At 33.3% G+C, this 20,013-nt stretch overlaps 1 protein-coding gene across 1 annotated transcript; it reads left to right on the forward strand.

Annotated features, from left to right (window-relative positions):
* Positions 1-4,834: 4,834 nt before the first annotated feature.
* LOC107462803 (beta-glucosidase 42) lies at positions 4,835-18,674 on the forward strand. The gene is made up of 13 exons (XM_016081469.3): positions 4,835-5,116; positions 6,206-6,272; positions 6,364-6,422; positions 6,981-7,056; positions 9,631-9,705; positions 9,783-9,870; positions 13,140-13,365; positions 13,661-13,776; positions 14,412-14,626; positions 14,715-14,749; positions 14,865-14,964; positions 15,525-15,633; positions 18,135-18,674. Exons 1-13 carry the CDS (start codon positions 4,988-4,990, stop codon positions 18,328-18,330), a joined length of 1,491 nt encoding a protein of 496 aa, XP_015936955.1. The 5' UTR covers positions 4,835-4,987; the 3' UTR covers positions 18,331-18,674.
* The last annotated feature ends 1,339 nt before the right edge of the window (positions 18,675-20,013 follow it).

Here is a 20,013-nt window from a genome sequence, read left to right on the forward strand (position 1 = left end):
GATTTGATCTAATTTCATAAACTTATCATATTAGCAGTCAATTACGACTGACAGTCAGATGTATGTTGTAGTTAGTGTGGTGTCCACTACAAGAAAAACACTAAATATTGTTAGATTTATTGGCGGAATAACGAAAATAATCTGTTGGTAAACATATTACTATTGGAAACAATCCGACGGTATAACTCTCGCTAGTAACCAATTACTGGCGGATTTCTCAATTAGACGGTAATTACCGGTGAATTCTGCGGCTAATTCTTTGACCAAAAACCATTTGGTTATCGGCAGAATTTGGCGCCACACTATTTTGTTTCGCGCCTAATCATTGTCGGATTTTTTTCCGATAAATTCGATGGTATAATTCATTTTTTTGTTTTTATAACACAATTAGTATTTAAATTTAATTTTTTTAATTCTTTTAATTTGTTTTTTACACTATTAGTAGTCAAATTCTAAATAATAGAAACGAAATAATGATTTTATTAAATATCAAGTGTAAAAACAGAATAAAAAGTCAAATAAATAAAATACAATCAAATAGTCTAAAACAAAACCCTAATCACTACGGATCCTAAAAGTCATCATCGTCGTCATCCTCCTAGTCCTACTAAGGCAGCGAACTAGGCAGTAATGATGGTGCCCCTCCAATAGCGCTACTATCACTACCATTATCGCTGCCACCAACACATATCTTCTTGTGGTACATCGTCATTTGTTGCTATATCCGCTGAATTCGCTCCAGCTCCTGCCTAAGCTCTAGTCTGAGAGAATTTGTGTTTAACACGCGTGGGAGGATCTCATTATACCTTTCTTTAGATTGATGGTGGTAGATGCGGATGAAGCCCTCAATATGGAGATGCAGAGGTTGTTGGTGAAGAATGATCCCAACCCGTAGACGCGATTCTTGTACGGCTCAAATGCTATGTCACGCCAAACCATATAAGGATTGACGACTGAATTAGCAGACTTGTTGCCGTCCTCTCCAGTATGCTGGGATTGCTGGGTTGCGGCCTCCAGTCTCTGCGTGTAGGACTCCTATGTAATATATATTATGATTAGGATGATAGTTAATTGAAAACTTTATATCACATGATGTTTACTCACATAATGATCCGCAGACCGTTAATCAATAAATCTCTCCTTGTTGTCCTTCAAGGTGTGAATATATTTGAAGGTCTCCACCATCGTCGCATCACGATCCAAATGACTTAAACTACACATATTGAAACAATATATTAAATCAAGTAATAATGACATTAAACGTCAAAGACAAAACGAACTTAATAATAAAACAAAACAAGTTACATACTAGTCTGGCTTTTATCTTCATGAAAGTTGCTAACCTGCCGGTATACTTCAACGAGCTGGCCGATTCCCTGTTAGCTATGCTTGTGAGACGGCGATACCTGAACCCCTCATCAGTCTCCCAATGGACGTACAATGTCTTCTTAATGTTTGTGTGGAGCCAAATAATGAGATGGTTGCGTCTCTCATGTACATCCTACATCATCCGCTGAAGTCGTCTAGCCATCCAATGGTCGAAGATCTTCCTGATCATGGCATCGTAAGTCTTGTCCCATATAAATTTCTCTTACAAAAAGAAATATTTAACACTAGTTAATTGAAATTAAATAATAATTAAAAAAAATAGAAAATATAAACTAGCTGAGATTTGAATATATTGAATTTTTACCGCCCACTTCTGGCACTGCGGTGTCTGCCGCTAGAGATGACGTCATCGTCGAAGTAGCGGGCTGTTGAGCAGATGGATATGGTGGAGGAGTCCACTCTGGTGAAGCAGCCGGACGACTTCCTAGTGGCGGGGTGGCATAGCAGAAGAAACTCCGTAGTTAGGATTAGCGATCATGATGAACGACTGATCCTGTGCACCCATTGCTTGTTACGTTACAAGGGTAGTTGGAGTAGAGGGCGATGACTGAAAAGTCCTAGGAATACCAGTAGAAACCCTCCCTTTTACCACAAGGATTTGGATCTTCTAAAGTTTGAATTTCACTTTAGAGAGTAAAGTGTGATCTCTCACCATTGATTTCATAGGTGGGACCAAGAATAAATATGAAAAAGAAAATATTCAAAGGTAGAATATCGCACTTTACTCTCTAAAGTAAAATTCAAATTTTAGAGGATCCAAATCCTTACCACAACCACAAGGCCGATTTGTGATACCTCTGCCTATCATCATGTCTGCAAAGAGCATCCCAATTAACAAAGTTAGTTGGAATTAGTTCAGATTCAAAAATCATTTAAGATGCAAGAAGCCAAGTAAGAAGAGCTACATTGTGGAGTATATCAAAATTAAATTCAAATTTGACTTCTTATTTTTATTAGTTTAAATCAAATGTGAACTTATCTATGAACTTTTATTATATTTAGATTTTTCAAAAATTTCGGTAAAGTTTCATCTATAATTAGAAGGCGTCTAAAACACTATCTATCAACATTTCACAAACAAACTAATATGACATTATATCACTACATACATACCAAAAACTCAATCATCACAAATATTAGCATCTCAAGCAGTCCACCATCACAACTTATACTCAATGAATTATGTCAATCAAACTCAAATATTCTAAATCACATGGTAGCTACAACATGCAATTTAAAATCCAAAATAGTCATAAAGACACATCATCGAACACTTGGTGTGCAAAGGCATAAAAAACAAGAGATAGTAAAAACAAGCATTATTTTTTCATCAATTCACACAAATCAGCATATACAAACAAAATCAGCAGCAATATCCATTAACAATCAGGAATTTTCAAACACTTTCAGTAGTTCAAACCTATTAACATAAATTGAACCTATTTTAACAACCTAAATATACAAAAACCAGAAAATTAAATCTTACTCAACTATAATCAACCTAATAACTAATACTAACCAAAACAGAATTTGAAAAAAAAAATAGTTTGATCAAAACCTGGAGTGCTAAACAAATATAGATGAAACAGAGAAGAGAAGAGGGAGTGTTGGGGCACTATGATGTTGCCGGAACTAGAGGTGGCGAAGGGTGGTTGTCAAAGTGTCGAGACCTCTGGAAATAAAGAAACAGAATAATTTTGGTGCTGTGTTTGAGGGAGAAAGAGAGAGAGAGAGAGAGAGAGAGAGAGAGAGAGAGAGAGAGAGAGAGAGGGGGAAGAAAAAGGAGAAGGTGAAAAGAGAAGGAAAAGACGGGACTGCAGCGCCACTGGGTGGCCGGAAAAAAGGTCAGAACAGAGAGATGAAGAGAGGCAGAGAAGGAGCGATGGCTTCGGTTAGAGGGAGAAGAATAATAAAAGGAGAAAAGAAGAGGGAGAAGAAAGGGAGGAAGGGTGGTGTCTCGAACGGCAACGGAGATGGCAGAGGATGGCGCTGCGGTGGTGGTTCGATTAGGTCGCAGAAAGACTGAAGGTGTTGGTTACGGCGCAGTGGAGCAAGGGATGTAGGAGAGAGTTTGCAGAAGTGAGGGGAAAGGGTTTCGCGTTTGAATTTTACCCCAAATTTATCGTCAAATTTACTAGCAGAAAAATCCGACGGTAAGGTGGTCGATGTTGCCTAAACGCTGCATTTCACTAAAATCCTGTTACCGTCGGAAAATTTTGACGAAAAATCCGACGCTAAATTTGGCGTTAATAAAATTAATTTTTGTGCCTCTATTTACCGTCAGATTTAGGTACGGAATTTTAAATCTGACAGTAACTTATTCGAGGGACGAATTTTTACTCGTAACCGTCGAAAAATCGACTGCTAAATCGCCGATAAATTTCCTTGCTAAATTCGACAGTAAATCTGATGATATTTAATATTTTTTTGTAGTGGTCACTTAATGTGTTACATTGACAAAATTTGATGCAATCGATAACGGAAATGATAAAAAGATTAATGTGACTAACTTAAAATGTTTGAAAGACAAAATTAATTAAAAAAATCTTTTAAGGACCAATTTACAAAACAAATTTTTCTTAGAGACAGAATTAATCATTTATTCGAAATCTCAGCATAACAACATTGACTAGTGTTAGTTTCTTTTACAATGTTAGAGAAATTAGTTTATAAAAGTTTTAAAAAGTGATCAATCTTTTACTTTTATAAAATATAGTATGATAGAAATATATATTGATTGAAATTTTAAAAGATAAGAATAAATAAATTATTTTATATTAAAATTTAATTTATTTAATATTATAAAAGTTATTAATATATTATTATTATTTAAATTACATTAAAATATTTAAATATAATATGAAAAGAAGAATAAAAGGTAAATATAATGTACAAGAAAAAAATAAAAAATTATATTTTTATACAACCACATTTTAAAAAGTACGAATATATTTTTAAATTATTGTATCCGCTGACATATTTTAAATATAACACTCGTCTTCGCTTAAGACTTAGGCCATTTGTGTCTTAGCAAAAAATTAAATTTTATCAGATAAAGATTTTTTTAGAAATAAATTATTTTGATTTATTTAAAAAAAATCAAACATAGATTATACCAGCTCAAGCATAGCAGTAGCAGAAGTTAGAAAGAGAGCTGGTTGAGAAAAAAAAAATCTCTCATTATTGAAGAAAAGAAAAAAAATTGGGAAATTAATGCTGTAAAGAAAATATTAACAATTTTTTTTTTGTGTGTCTATAAATAATAAATAAAGCTGAGGTTAAAATGCCACCAATTTAAAATTGTAGAATCCTGAATCCATATTCCCGTCCCGTCTATTTGTACACCAATATATATTATATATATTATTTTATTATATAAATATAAATATAAATATAAAGGAAAAACTCATCTACAGTTATTTTTATCTTGATAGTTGATTTCAAATCTCAACTTCCGGAAAGAACTTCACCTATAAATAAATGTTGGTGCAAAGCCAACGAATATTTTCACCAAACTAATAATAGCGTTGCAAGATTCGAGTCAGCAACTTTTGCTGTGGCAAAAAACGTGCTTTCACCGGAAAACACTACAACTGAGATGGCTAAAGAGGAGGAGTTCCTGAGAGAAAACGGAGGAAATGAGAACGGCGCCGTCAAAGGACGCCAAGTCTCCCGCAGCGACTTCCCTCCTGACTTTGTTTTCGGTGTTGCTACTTCCGCCTATCAGGTTCAATGCACCACGCTAACTAACCTGATCACGTTTTTGTTTCCATAATGTACATGTTTTTCTTGCCTTAGTTTCTTGCCCTTGTTTCTTTTACTGTTTCCTCACTTTGATTTTCCTTCAAATCTATATTGATCTGGGAACTTTTCTGATTTTTTTTTTACTGCGAATGATCGGAGTCTTGTACTAGTTGTCAAGTTATTATTATTGTTGTTTGTTTGTTTGTTTACTTTGTTTTTTTATTCAAGAAAAATTAATCGATCTACAAGGATGTGAAATTAGTACAAAAGTTCGAATGATGAGAAGAGATTGAATCCGGCACTTAAATGCTCCGTTTGCTCATAATTGTGAGAAGAACATCTCCTTGAATGCTCCATAGCCTCCATTTCTTACTTTAGACCCTCACTTTTCATTATTATTTTGCAAATATACCCCTTGTTTGAGAAGAAAATTGTGACGTTATATATACTTATTAACGCATTCATGAAGGGAGTATGAAGTTTTATTTCCAATCTGAATTATTTTTTATTGTTTATGATTTAGGGTCATATATTGTTTTGGAACTGTAGAGAATTAGAGATCCACTTACAAATTTTGTAGACTTTGTTTCCCTCAAAAGATTTATATGAATCAATTTAGTTACTGATTTGTGATATTAATTTAATCTCTAGAACGTAGTTACTTAACTCTATATATTGATAAAAAATAATACGTGTTGATTTCAATTTTGCTTGAACTAACTATGCTCATTGTCTGATATTGTATCTCTCTAGACATTTGAAATTGTTCATGTTCTTCTCTAAACTGTGGATCTTTATGAGTTCTTCCTTCTTTTTGTACTAAAGACCTACAAGGCTGAACTGGTAAACCATTAAAAAAGAGAAAACACTGTTAAATTTTAATCAAGAAATCTTGGACCAGGAATTCGTTCAAATATCCCATTATTTATTTAATTATATGATATGAACAGCCTGGACCAGAGTGTTTTGGCAAATTGTTATGATAAGTATAATCATATAAATAGTGTTGTATTTAAAGAAAGATGACATAATCTATTTATCTCTCAGTTATACATTTATTACTTGTTTTTAGATTGAAGGTGCTTGCAATGAGGGTGGTAGAGGGCCTAGTATATGGGATGCCTTTTCACACACTGAAGGTAGGGAAAATGGAAAAATCTTTAATTATAAGTTTTCTTAAATGGTGCTACTTGATGCTTTATTCGGGGTTTGTCTTTGTTGTTTTGCCAGGAAAAATTCTTGACAAGAGCAATGGTGATGTAGCAGTTGATCATTACCATCGGTATATGGTCAGTGATATAATTTGTATAGATTTGGATCTTCTAAATTTTGGATTTCACTTGAGAAGGTAAAGTGTGATCTCTCACTATTTATTTTATAGGTGAGACCAAAAGAAAATATGAGAGAGAAAACATTTAAGGGTGAAAGATCATACTTTATCCTCTCAAGTGAAAGTCCAAATTTTAGAGGATCCAAAATCAATTTGTATTCATTTTTGAAAAAAAAAAAAATCCTGAACTTTACTTACTGAAGAGTAAATTAATTTTTGTAAAATAAATAAATTAAAAAGGGACTACATGGGAACTTGTGACATTTTTAGGGACCAAAATCATAGTTAGCTGATTTCTCTTCATTTGTATGCTTCTGCTTTTCTTTCCACAACAATAATGTTTATTGAAGCAGTTTCCTCTTGAATTTAAGTACTTCCTTGTGGGATGTCATATTGAGTCATAATGGAACATGGGTTATAAAAAAATCTGTAATTTTGTTTGTGATTTGTTGTTAGTTGTCCTCCTCCTAATTTTCTTACAGATTTTCTAACATTTTGAATGTAATTATGATAATAGGAAGATATTGATCTTATAGCGAAGTTGGGATTTGGTGCTTATAGATTTTCAATTTCCTGGTCTCGTATTTTCCCTGGTATGTCTTTTTACTTAAGTTTTCCTTGCAAATAATCTTTAAATAAATAATTTTCCATTTCATTTACTACAAATGATAGGTGACATGGGGGGAGGATTACCAAAATGTTTTAAAGGCTGCCTAAATCATATGGCTGGTTGATTTAGGAACACACACCCTAATTCTTAGGATTTAACATCTAAAGCATGAAGTTTGAAAATAACACGTTTATAGGTGGTCCAATATAGTGCATGCCATAAACTGAGAGTGAAACCATTTTGAATTTGAAGGAAAATAAATGAGAGTGGTAGAATATTTTCTGACGTTAATCTTCATTCACTTTTCTCTCCTCTTTTTAGTGATACTGAACAATTCCTAATAGTCTGTGACCTCCATGCTTAAAGAGCTCAAAGCCTTCTTGAGTTATTCCACAAGGTGCTCATTCTTTACCTTTTTATTTTTTTCCCCCAAAAAAACATATCTCTTCTAATGAACCCACAGCCTCTCTTTTCTCCCATTGCTACATCAGCTTTTAGTTTTGCTTGCACATAATTCCCGTTCTATCATTACATCCATGGGCCTATCAGAATACTAGTGATATTAAGCTCATGAGGCATGCTATGAAATTTTCGGAGAAGGTGATAGAACAGAGCTTGAGCAAGAGAATTGGGTTTTGGTAAATCAATTTGGTTTTATGTGGATAGATCTACTATAGAGCTCTATACTTGTTAAGAAGACTACTTGAGAGGTACTAGAGCAAAAAGAGGGATTTAAATATGGTCTTCAAAGTTCATTGACTCGGAAAAGCCTAAGTAAGGTCTTATGGAAGTTCTCGGAGAAGAAAAGTGTAAGGAGTCAAATGGTTTAACAGAGGAATTTTATATTGTTGCAGAATTACATTAAGGGTCATTTCTCACAATAGTCTTAGAGATGCTTATGGAGTATATCTAAGAACCCCGTATGATACCTTCTTTTTCTTACCCAATAATGTAGTTCCTATGGTGAATTGAGGAAATATTTAAATGAGAAGTTAGATTTGTGGAAATGAGGTTTGGAGGTATGTGGACTTATACATAAATCAAAATAAGACGAGGATATTGAGTTTAAGTTCAACAAGCAATGAGAGAACCCAATCGAAGAAGTGAATGTTGGAATAAACATCACCACAAGTCGAGATATAAGTATCTAACTGGGTTGTAAACCATAAGATTCAAGCGGTTTGATCAAAGTGAAAGAGTAATTTGGGCTTCATATGTGATAAAAATGTTCCCTAAAAGCTTAAGGATAAATTTTATTCCACTGACATTAGACTAGTTATTGGGTGACAAAGGGTGGTCAAGAAAAGGATGTTTCGGTGAATGAATTGCTATACTCAAATGGACATAATAAGAAATGAGGTTATTAGAGAAAAAGTTGGAGTAGTATTTATTTTAAGCTTTTAATGGTAAAATTTTTGCCTAAGTAGTTTGGACAGACATGTTGGGAGAAGACGAGACCACCTAGTCAGGAGGGTAGATCAGATGGGTGATACCCTAATAATTTGGGGCAAAGACCTAAGAAGACTTTGAATGTGTTGATAAGAAGAGACCTCAGCTTAAATTGGCCAAGTTTTGACATGATTCACGACAAAGTGTAATGGTTCCATTTGATCCATGTAGCCAAAAGACAAGGTTTTGTTGATGTTGTTTTTGCATTTAAATTCAAGAGTAATAGGACAATTAAATCCCTGATAATTTTGTGATAGACTTATAAGTCGCTAAAGAAAAAGGTACCAAGTAAGTCTTTGAGGAAATTTAAGTGATGGACTTATAGTTCCTTGAGGGGAAAAAAGAACTAAGTTATGATAGAATTGCAATGTAGGATGCATTTCGTCCTTCTATCAATCTTCCATTTCATTTTGTCATGGACTTATAAGTAAAACACTGCAATTCTTCATGGACTTGGTTTTTTTTTTTATTTATTTTTTACCCTCATAGAATTATAAGTCTATCTTAAAGTTTTTTCGAGGACATATTTGGTACTTTTTCAGTTTTTCTCTTAGATACCTACAAGTCTATCCTAAAATTCTTTAGGGATTTACATGCCTTATTACTTCAAATATAATCTACTTCTACTTCTACTATAATGGTAATATGTAAGAAGTTTGGTACAGAACTTTCTTTTCAGAAAATACCCTTCATCATATATAATTCATAAAATATATATTTTGTTATCCTAAAACTTGAATCCCAAAGTTTATTTTTTAGAGTTTAACATACCTATCATCTTAACTAATTTCACATTTGTTATTATTACACACAATAAATAAAAAAGTTGGATTGATAGTCATGTTTCATGCCTATTAAGACACTAGCTATAGGTAAAGCCACTAAGAATGCATATTTTATTTTATTTTTTGTATTTTTTATGTTTATGATTAATGAAGAGTATCAAGGTAATATATCACTCATATTGAGTGTCATAAGTTGCAATCTGAGTGTCATATGGATGACTATGGGAATTGGTTTACATAAGTTGAAATCCATGTTTATATTGCATCACAGCAATACATCGTATGATTTAATTAAATGATCACATTTTACTTTTTGGCTGTAGATGGCTTAGGAACCAAAGTCAATGATGAAGGGATAACTTTTTATAACAACGTTATTAATGCTCTTCTTGAAAAAGGTATGGCGTATATAGAGCAACCTTAGCATTTTGAGTCTTACCTCAATAATATTATATTAAGTTACTCTTTCCAACAGGTATTAAGCCATTTGTAACTTTGTACCATTGGGATCTTCCACTGCATCTTGATGAGTCAATGGGAGGATGGTTAAATAAAAAAATAATGTAAGTATTATACGATGTTGATTTGTTTTCTCATTTTTACATTTTGTTTCTTTCCCAATAGCCTGAGGAAGCACTTATTGGACATGCTTGAGAGTAATAAAGGTTGAGGTAGTACCGTAAGCTATTGAATTAAAAATGTTGAGCTGAAGAGGTTAATTATGGTAATCATATTTGTTTGGTGGCTATTTGAGAAGTAAGAACATAAACAGTGGATGTCAGATGCCCATAATGAGCATATTGTGAGAGAATTATGTTTATGAAACATATCTGATCTTATTTGTGCCAGAACTGGAAATTTAGTTTGTCCATGATACTAATATATGCAAGAACAACCACACGAAGTCTTAGTTAAATGGATGCTGCAGACCCTTATTTGTTCTGCATGTTTCTAGAATTTCCATCGAGAAAGTATGATATTTTAAATATTTTGTTAAATTATCAAATATTAAACTAGATAGTATAGAAATACTTTGTGGTATACCTGAAGTCCTTTTTTGCAGACAGTGTTCTTGCTGTATAGAAACATTAAAATTACTATTGCCAAATAGCCATCAAATTTAGGCTCCTGGGCTGATGCAAAAGATAATACTCTGAGGAGACGTTAAACTAGATGTCATTGTCTAAACAGATTCTATTTATCCTCCATTTTAAAATTTTATATATCATGTGTTTATAAATGTAGTGTTTCGGGTTTTATATGTGTGAAAATGTACCTTTGAAATTTAAGAGTAAATTTTATCAGTGTCATTAAACTAGTTATGTTGTATGGGACAAAATGTTGGGCAACAAAAGGTGAATATGAACATAAGTTTAGGTGACTGAAATGAGGACGCTTAGATGGATAAATGGTCATATGCAGATAGATAAAATAAGGAATGACGATTGAAAAAATGGTATAATCTCATCTAAGGTGGTTTGGACATATCTGGAGAAAGCTGGTAAAACATCCAAAGAGAAGGGTGGATTAGATAGAAGATAAACCAGTGGTTAGAGGTAGAGAAAGACCTAAAGAGATTGTGCACAAAGTGATCAAACAAGGTCTCTGTGTGAATGATCTCACTACAGACATGATACGTATAGGGAGCAATGGTGTTGTTTGATCAATGTTGTTAGCTCTACCTAGTGGGATAAGGCTTTGGTAGTGGTATTGTTGTTATCTATTTTTCTAAATGCTTGCTTCAATTATGTCTCGAGATTTTTTGTAGCTTTATTTTGGTGGCCTTGGCTAGTGATAAAAATGCTGTCTATGTTACATGGTTGGTCCAAGTTCGGATAAAGGAGGAGGGACGTGTTAGGCTCACGACAGCCAACAAAAACTTTGTCGAATCTTTATGACATGAACCAAATACAATATTGCGCTAAAGTTAGGTTGTTGCTAGAAGTAACGCATTGTATGACTCGAGTATAATGTCAAATAAGCAGGGGCTATTGCACTGGTGCTCAGGTGTAGTGCAAAATGAGCCAAGTTTCCCACGTTTTCATGAACAAACAAGAGTAAATAAGCTAGATCACAAAGGTAAAGGTAAATGAGATAAGGTTAAAGATGCAACAAGTTGCGGTTTGGGATATGGAATATAGCACACTTACTTACAGGAAAATCTATGGAGTTGGTAGATACCATCATAAGGCACAAAGTGTTTGGTTTGTGTTGTCAGTTTTAATTTTCATTTTCAGTGTTTTCTATTTTCGTGAGTTTGTGAAGAGAAAGTTGGAAAGATGAAAACAATAAAATCTTATTTTTTTTGTTTTTAGTTCCAGTTTTTTTTTTTTTTTCCTTCACAATTTTGAAAACAGAAAACACTGAAAATAAAAACAAAAAATGAAAACGCATACAAAATGCTGCCTTACATTATGTCTCTATAAGAAACGAATTGGGTGGGGGTGAAGGCAAATTAGTTGGATACTTCCTCTGATTTAAGCTTTGGTATACAAATAAGGTGAAGGATGTGATAAATGTTAAAAGGGTGGGTGATAGATTCATCTCAATAAAACTTGGGATGGAAAGAGAGGCCTTTTATGTGATTGGCGTCTATGCACCCCAAGTAGGTATGGAAGAACATTATAAGACAATTTTGGGAGGATCTAGAAAGTTTAATCTAGGGCATACCATTAGGAGATAAGATTTTCTTGGGCAGAGATTTAAATTAAACAAACATGTCGGAAAGGAAGTGGATAGTTATGATGATTTGGGGTTAATAACCTAGAGGATAAACTATCTTAGACTTCTCTTCAACTTTCAATTTTCTTATAGCAAACATTTGCTTTAAGAAGCAAGATGAACATCTTAGTGAGGCAACAAGCTCTCAAATCGATTTCTTTTAAAGGAGAGTTGATCGGAAATTTTTCACTAATTGAAAAATTGTCCCTAGAGAGAGTGCTTGACCACACAACTAGGGTACTCCTTTGAGATTTTAAGGTCTAAGAAGATGCTAAACCAATGAGAAAGAACATCTTGGTCCCTATCTTTAAGAATAAGGGGACATGCAAAATTGTAAAAACTATAAAGGAATCAAGCTCACGAGTCATACCATAAAGTTATGGAACAGGGTAATAGAACAGAGATTGAGACAAAAAACACATGTTTCGGAGAACGTAAAGGTAAATCTTATCACATTGCCATTAGACCCGCTGTGTCATATGGAATGGAGTGATGGGTGGCAAAGGGTGAGTATGAGCACAAGTTTAGTGTGGTCAAGATGAGGATGTTTATATGAATGAGTGGTCATATATGTATGAACAAAATAAGGAAAGATGATATTAGAGAGTAAATTGGAGTAGCATTTATTGTTGAAAATATGGTGGAGTCGCGTCTTAGGTGGTTTGGACATGTGGGGAGAAGACTGACAAAGCATTTGGTTAAAAGGGTGGCTTAGATAGAATATAGACAGGTAGTGAGAGGTAGAGGAAGATCTAAAAGGATAATGAATAAGGTGGTCAAGAGAAAACTATGTTTGAAAGATCTCACTGCATATATGAATGATACATGGTAAAACGCAATAAACATCGTTAACCCATTCCACCTAGTGGGAAAAGACTTTGATGTTATTGTCATCATCGTCATCTATTGACACCAGCTTCTTTAGGAAGCACCGGCTGCCAATTTTTCGTGTTGGCTCACCTTTTTAAATCTCTTTATTTGGCCTTAGTACCAGTTTCACAAATTAGTCCTTGGTACCCTTATTGAGAAATATTTTAAACATCCTCTTGAGATTTCTTTATCAATATTCTATATTTTTAAATCTTATGTTTCCCTTTCTGGCATATGCCAGAGAATATTTTGCACTCTATGCAGATACTTGCTTTGCAAATTTTGGTGATAGAGTGAAGAACTGGATTACTATTAATGAGCCCCTTCAAACTTCGGTGAATGGGTATGATATGGGAATCTTTGCACCTGGGAGAAGTGAGAATTCACTAGTTGAGCCATATTTGGCAGCACATCATCAAATCTTGGCTCATGCGGCAGCAGTCTCCATATACCGAAGCAAGTACAAGGTGTAAAGCATAGTTACTTTTATGCCAAACTTTAATCTTTAAATTGGGTTGCTTTCATTTTGTTCATATGGTCTAAGCATATGCTCCCCCCACCCCTCCCCTAGTAGAAAAAAGAAAAGCAAGTTTTCAATATTATCATTAGATTTGCTATTTCCTTAAACTTGGTTTCTGGTGGAGATGGCATTAATTAATCCGTATTGCAAAATATCATTTTTAAATTTTAATCGTTCTTATTTTTTAATCATCTCTGAATTTTATTTAACAATTTACTAAAGGTGGTCAGTTGTCTTTCTAGGATATACAAGGTGGACAAATTGGCCTGGTTGTAGACTGTGAATGGGCAGAGGCTAATTCTGATAAGATTGAAGACAAATCTGCTGCTGCAAGGCGCCTGGATTTTCAGATTGGCTGGTGACTCCCCTTGCGTCCATTCCATATTATTATTTGGATAGGAGCTTAAAAGATTCTTTCTTTAGACTCACAATCTACACAAAGATATGGTTCTTTAATTCTCTAAGTAAATGACACCAAAGTCAATTTAGTAAATGTTATACTGTTGAATAACTTTTTGTTTGTGTAATTTTTTAAAAAACCAACCATCGGATTAGAAGCTTATATGATAGATAATCTCTACAAAATTTTATGTCAATCCAAAAATCATTATCTGTACTTGTTATATAGTTGAAAATTAACATATTTGTTCAACTATACATAAACAAAGGATTTTTCAATTTCATATTGATTGATATCTGATTTCAGTGAAACTTGGTATAGATGATCTTCATTATATGTTATTATGATTCATTGATTTGATCGATAAAAATATACATGTATAAAAAGTTATGAGCGGTGTAACTTTGCTTAAATTGACATTAGTGTCATTTGATCTTTAGAAATGACTTTTATGGGAACTTGAAAGTGAAATAAAATTTATAAATGAACTAACTTAGGCAAATTAGAGTTGGAGGTTTGTATAGGTTCTGCACGTCTAAGTTATGATCTTGATGTGTGCTGCATAATCATGCTAATATATATTTTCAACCCAGGTACCTGGATCCACTATATTATGGTGAGTATCCTAAAGCTATGCGTGAACGACTTGGAGACCAGCTTCCGAAATTCTCAGAAGAAGACAAGAAGTTGCTTCTGAATTCTATGGACTTTATTGGTTTAAATCACTATACAACAAGGTTTATCACTTATGCAACAGACTCCAATGAAGAAAGTCGTTACTACGGGGCACAGGAGATGGAGAGAATCGGTAGTAATTAGAAGTTCAGAACCTTGTATCATTTTTATCTATCATAATTAACCATCCTAGCTGATTGAGCTCTGTTTGTTGTCAACAGTGGAATGGGAAGGTGGCAAGGTCATTGGTGAGAAGGTGTGTATCATCTGTGTGTGTGTTGATTTGTGTGTATGGTTGCACATTTCTGTGTGTGCTTCATGAATATTTATACACATAACCGGATGGAGTTTTATGTTGTGTGTATACACAGGCAGCATCAGAGTGGCTTTATGTTGTTCCTTGGGGTCTTCGCAAGGTTCTCAATTATGTATCACAAAAATATGCTACACCAATTTATATAACGGAGAATGGTATGCAACTTCTTTTTTTTTTTCCTTCATAAAATTGGCTACAAAACGAATAGAAGAAACAACACTCAAGATAAAAATGAGGGGAAAAATTACGCGAAAGGCGTTAAGTTGTATACGCCATATATCCCTTTGTGGATTACTTGGCTGTATAATGGCACTTACAATGCCGGAAAAGCATTAACGGCCATAGGATATTGACAGTTTAGATTATCATGAGTTTAATCATATGGGATTATGGGTTCTAGTTTAACAAGTTTAGCTCAAAGGCTATGGAAAATGCTGTACTCAAAATATAACCAAATATAATTCTAGTTTCACTTTTAGGAATGAATGAAAAATTAATCAAAGGTAATTGGATAGTTGATACTTGATAGTCCGCTAGTTTGAATTAGCTTTATACAACATCACTGAAGGTAGTGGTCTATTGTGTATATAGGCCAGTTTCCACCTTCAGCTGCAATACTTTTCACTGTTTTCCGCATTTAAGCTGCAATAGATGTATTTGTATGTGTATATATATATAATGGTTCTTCATTTCTTAAGCTGGACTTCCATGGCAGGTATGGATGATGAAGATGATGATAAATTGCCACTGCATGAGATGCTAGATGACAAACTAAGAGTTCGCTATTTCAAAGAATACATTGCCGCAGTTGCTGCGGCTATAAAGTAAGTATGACCACCTTTCTATGTGCATATACCATCTGTATGAGTACATTGCCGCAGTTGCTGACGCTATAAAGCAAGTTCACTCACTATTTTTTTATGTGCATATACCATCTGTATGAGTTAATCCTGTTCTTTTCATCAATTACCAAGCTATCTGGTAGTTTGATGCTACCATTTATCTAGGAATTGATGAATACTTGCATGGCAAAGATCTCTTCTTGCGTGTGTTAATGAAACAGAGAGAAATGTACTAGTAGCCTTGCTAAGTGTTGAGAAACTTGACATCTAGGCATACTTTTTGTTTCCCACTTAATGAATGTGGTCACTCCTCTTGCTAACTCCATAGTAGGTTTACAAATATGCATTCTTTCCCAACCGTCACTCTATCTTGTTAGTTTCCCTTCATACTGCACTCTAATAATGTGGGTTCCTAACAAATCTCTTTAATATATATGATGGTTGATAGCATATGTTCTTATTTTACTTGATCTTGGAATGTCATTTCCTTTGATTTCTGATTTTGTTCTTCCTAACTTTTCTCTAGGGATATGATAGCATGTATGATTTGACATTAGTTTTGCATATTTATGCCTTTAGCCCCTAGTTGGTATCATTATTCCTTATTCGTGTGAAACATTCAAATTCTAGAAATAGTTGTTTCTGGTATCTGTAAAGTTTTGGATAACGCATCAATTCAATTCCTGAAATTGTAAATGTGCTTCATTTTAGTGACCGAAATCTCAAAATTTATTCCTTGAACTTATGTTCTGTAGATGAACAATTAGTCAGCCATTACTGTTTTGCCATGTGGTATGAATAGATGATGATAAACCATGCCACATGGCATGTTGTCGAGTCACTTAACATAACACATTAGCAAAACAATGACAGTTGACGATTGATTGGACAAAGATATGACCTATGAAATGTAACTTTAGGACTAAATAGTTGATTTTGATATTTGAGATATTAAAATGAAGCATGTTTGCAACTTTAGGAACCCAATTGTCTCGTATAGTGTTTGCTCTAATTCTAGAGTAAACCAGCAAATCAATCCTGTAACAATGTGATTGAGGCTGATAGACACTTTGATCCCATGATTAGTGACAATTGGCAGGTTAATGTGACTAGGGCAATAAACCTTATCTCACACAAAGTCATGGTGGACACTTTGGTCCTTGCCTAGGTTCCACCCTGTCCACACCCTTGAACCTCAGCACCACCCTACTCATCCCCTTTCTATGGAAGCAAATGATCAAAGACATGCAACCCTCTCTCTCTCAATTACCATTATAACCATAGTGATATTGTGAAAGGGGATAAGTAAACCCTCACAGTGGTCTCAACATGTCCCCTCCCTAATGGTCCTCTGCCTTGTGTCATGGCCTTGTTGAACTCATCAATCTTCCATTTGAGCTTCCTCTTCCTCCTCCTTGTGACTGATCTGAACCTCTTGAGCACCTCCCTCTGCAGTGTCGTCAAGTCCTTTGGGGCATTGTCACCTGTTGGCAAGACAGAGGATAAAGGAGGGTTTGTGGCAAACGTGCCGAAACCCGCCGTATCAGCCCGCGTAACCCGCCAAAAAAGGCGGGCTGGGCTGCAAATTTAAAATAACCAAACTTAAAATCCCGCCTAACTCACACCGCCTAATCTGTGGGCTTTGGCGGGACGGGGCGGACTTCCTCTGCGGGCCTAGGCATTTTTTGTGTTAAGGCCGTTTTTTTACAAATTTTTGTGATGGTATTAATTTACAAGAGGATGAAGATAATAATTGAAGATGTTCTAAGTTATAGGATTATGTTTTATGTTTGATTGATTATAAACTTGAAGATGTCTAATTATATGTTTTAGACAATGTTTGTTTTGCTTTGGACAATATTGGTTTTATTATTTTGTTTCAAAAAATTAAGTTTATGATTATGTTTATTAATATTTATAATTATAAAGACTTTAATATTTGTGGATTTAAAAATTATAATTTTTTTATGTTTTTATAAATTATAAATTTATTGAAATGATTGTGAAATTATATATATTGATTAATATTTAATAGTTTATATATATAAAAAAAAACTTTGCAAGGGAGGAATTCAGGACCATTTCACTAGGCGGAGCGGGGTGAGCCAGCCCGCCAGATGGCAGGCTTTTGGTGGGGAAGGCTTCCCCTGTTTGCCACCCCTAGGTGGTTTTGGTAGGCAGCAGAGCAGGAGAGAAAAAGCAGAGGGAACGAGGTTTTGGATTATGAGGAAAATAGGGGAAAAATATATAACTAGAAATAAAATTTTGACCAACTATTGATTGCCAAAGAATAAAATTGAAACATTTAGAAATTAAAACTAGAATATTTTCTTTTTTGAAAAAAATAGTGTAAAATTGAAATTAACTGTAAACTTTGGCAGCAAAATGCATACTTATCCCCTTATGAACTAAGGAAGAATCACTTGAAGAATGACTAGTTAAACTGACATTATTTTACTGCCTATCATCATTTGAATGCACAGGGATGGAGTAGATGTTAGAGGATACTTTGCATGGTCATTGCTAGACAACTTTGAATGGGCTCAAGGGTATACCAAACGCTTTGGATTGGTCTATGTCGATTATAAGAATGGCCTCACTAGGCATCCAAAGTCTTCTGCATATTGGTTTTCACGGTTTCTGAAAGCTGACAACGACAAAAAGGGAAAGGAAGAGTAGTTGATTTCCATCATGAACGAATGAATAATTATAAGAAAAGAAAGCTTCCATCTTATCCTTATGTGGAAGCTTTACAGTAACATTTCTCTACTAAGTTCCGGATGCATCAAATTATTTATGTACCGGAGTTGCCTAAAACAGAAAAACTGTTCGTTAAATACTTATCCTGGTTTGAAGTATAGTTGTTTGCATTTTTCTACCCTTCATGTTTTCGCGGCTTCCTTTACTGTGGGAGAAGTCTATTTCCGCTTTTGGTTTGTATCTTGGTCTAATTGTAGAAGTTAATGGCTGGTTTCAAATTTCCAGAGTGTAATTCTTGTCGCAATTTAAAGTTATTTTGTCAACCGTGTTGGAACAAAGAAGAAATACATCTAAGCTTATTGAAAAACTTCGCGGAGGAATAGTGCATACAAAAAATTTTATCAAATAAAAGAATTCACACATGATCGAAAATGAAGTCTCATTTCCTGAGTTAGTATCTATTTATATCATAAAAATTGACACTAACTTATTATAGAATTAGACTAAGACTTGCATATTATATGGAGAGCTAAATTAATTATACTATATAGTATACATTTAAAGGTGTTATATTATTTGAGAATTAATTAGATAATATATAAATTAATGATATTAAATTTGAAAGTTTGTTTGTAAAAAATATTTGCAATTTATACATAATTCAATATAATTATTCAAAAAAAAGGAAAATATACAATAACAAAATCTTGTGAACTTGGCATTTTTCTTTTTTGATTTGTGCATTTTTTTATATCTTTATATAATATAATTTTGTTGATATATTTTAACATATCAATTCTAGAAAAATAATTAAAGAAGAGTTAGGAAAGATTAGTTAAGATTAAAAATATAAAAAATATAGCATAAAATTATAAATAAATTTATTAGTCATGGTATATTAGAATGTATACTTAAAGCTGAATGTGCTTACTGCTTATTAGACAATTCATTTGAAAGATTATGAAATAGAATAATAATAGCAAGAGAGAGTCGTTAAAAATATTTTTTTAAGTAGACCAATTAATATATACTTTAAATATTTAATTGAAAATTATTATAGTCTTAATGTAGACATTAATTGCATTTAACTATTATTTTTTAATATAATTGAGCAATGATAGGTATTAAATTTAATTGATTAGGAAGATTAAAATATAGTATTATATAAAAATTTATTTATTTGTTATATTATAAAATTGTAAAATTATCATCTATGCAAAATTAATAACGTGGCATAATCACAAAACATAAGCTTATTTTATAATAGGTTTTATATAAACTTTTATATGCTGAAAGTAAATAAATAGATGAGCTATGCCATACTGCTTCTTGTAGGTGTACCATGTCAATAATTTTATATAGATGACAATTTCACAATTTTACGGTATAAAAAATGGATAAAAAATAATTAAAGTTGTACATAAAAATGATATGTCATTTATCATTAACAGTTATAAAATTTAAATTAATTTTGGTATGACACTAAATAGACCCAACAAAACTTTAATCCCTATAACCAATTAAATTTAATACATATTATTACTCAATTAAACTAAAAAATAACTGCTAAATGTAATTAACATATATTTTAAAACTGTAATAATAACGATTTTCAGTTACAAATATTCAAAAATATATACTATTTACTCTACTTAAATATGT

This window comes from Arachis duranensis, chromosome 8 (assembly GCF_000817695.3).
Source record: "Arachis duranensis cultivar V14167 chromosome 8, aradu.V14167.gnm2.J7QH, whole genome shotgun sequence".
Taxonomy (NCBI): Eukaryota; Viridiplantae; Streptophyta; class Magnoliopsida; order Fabales; family Fabaceae; genus Arachis; species Arachis duranensis.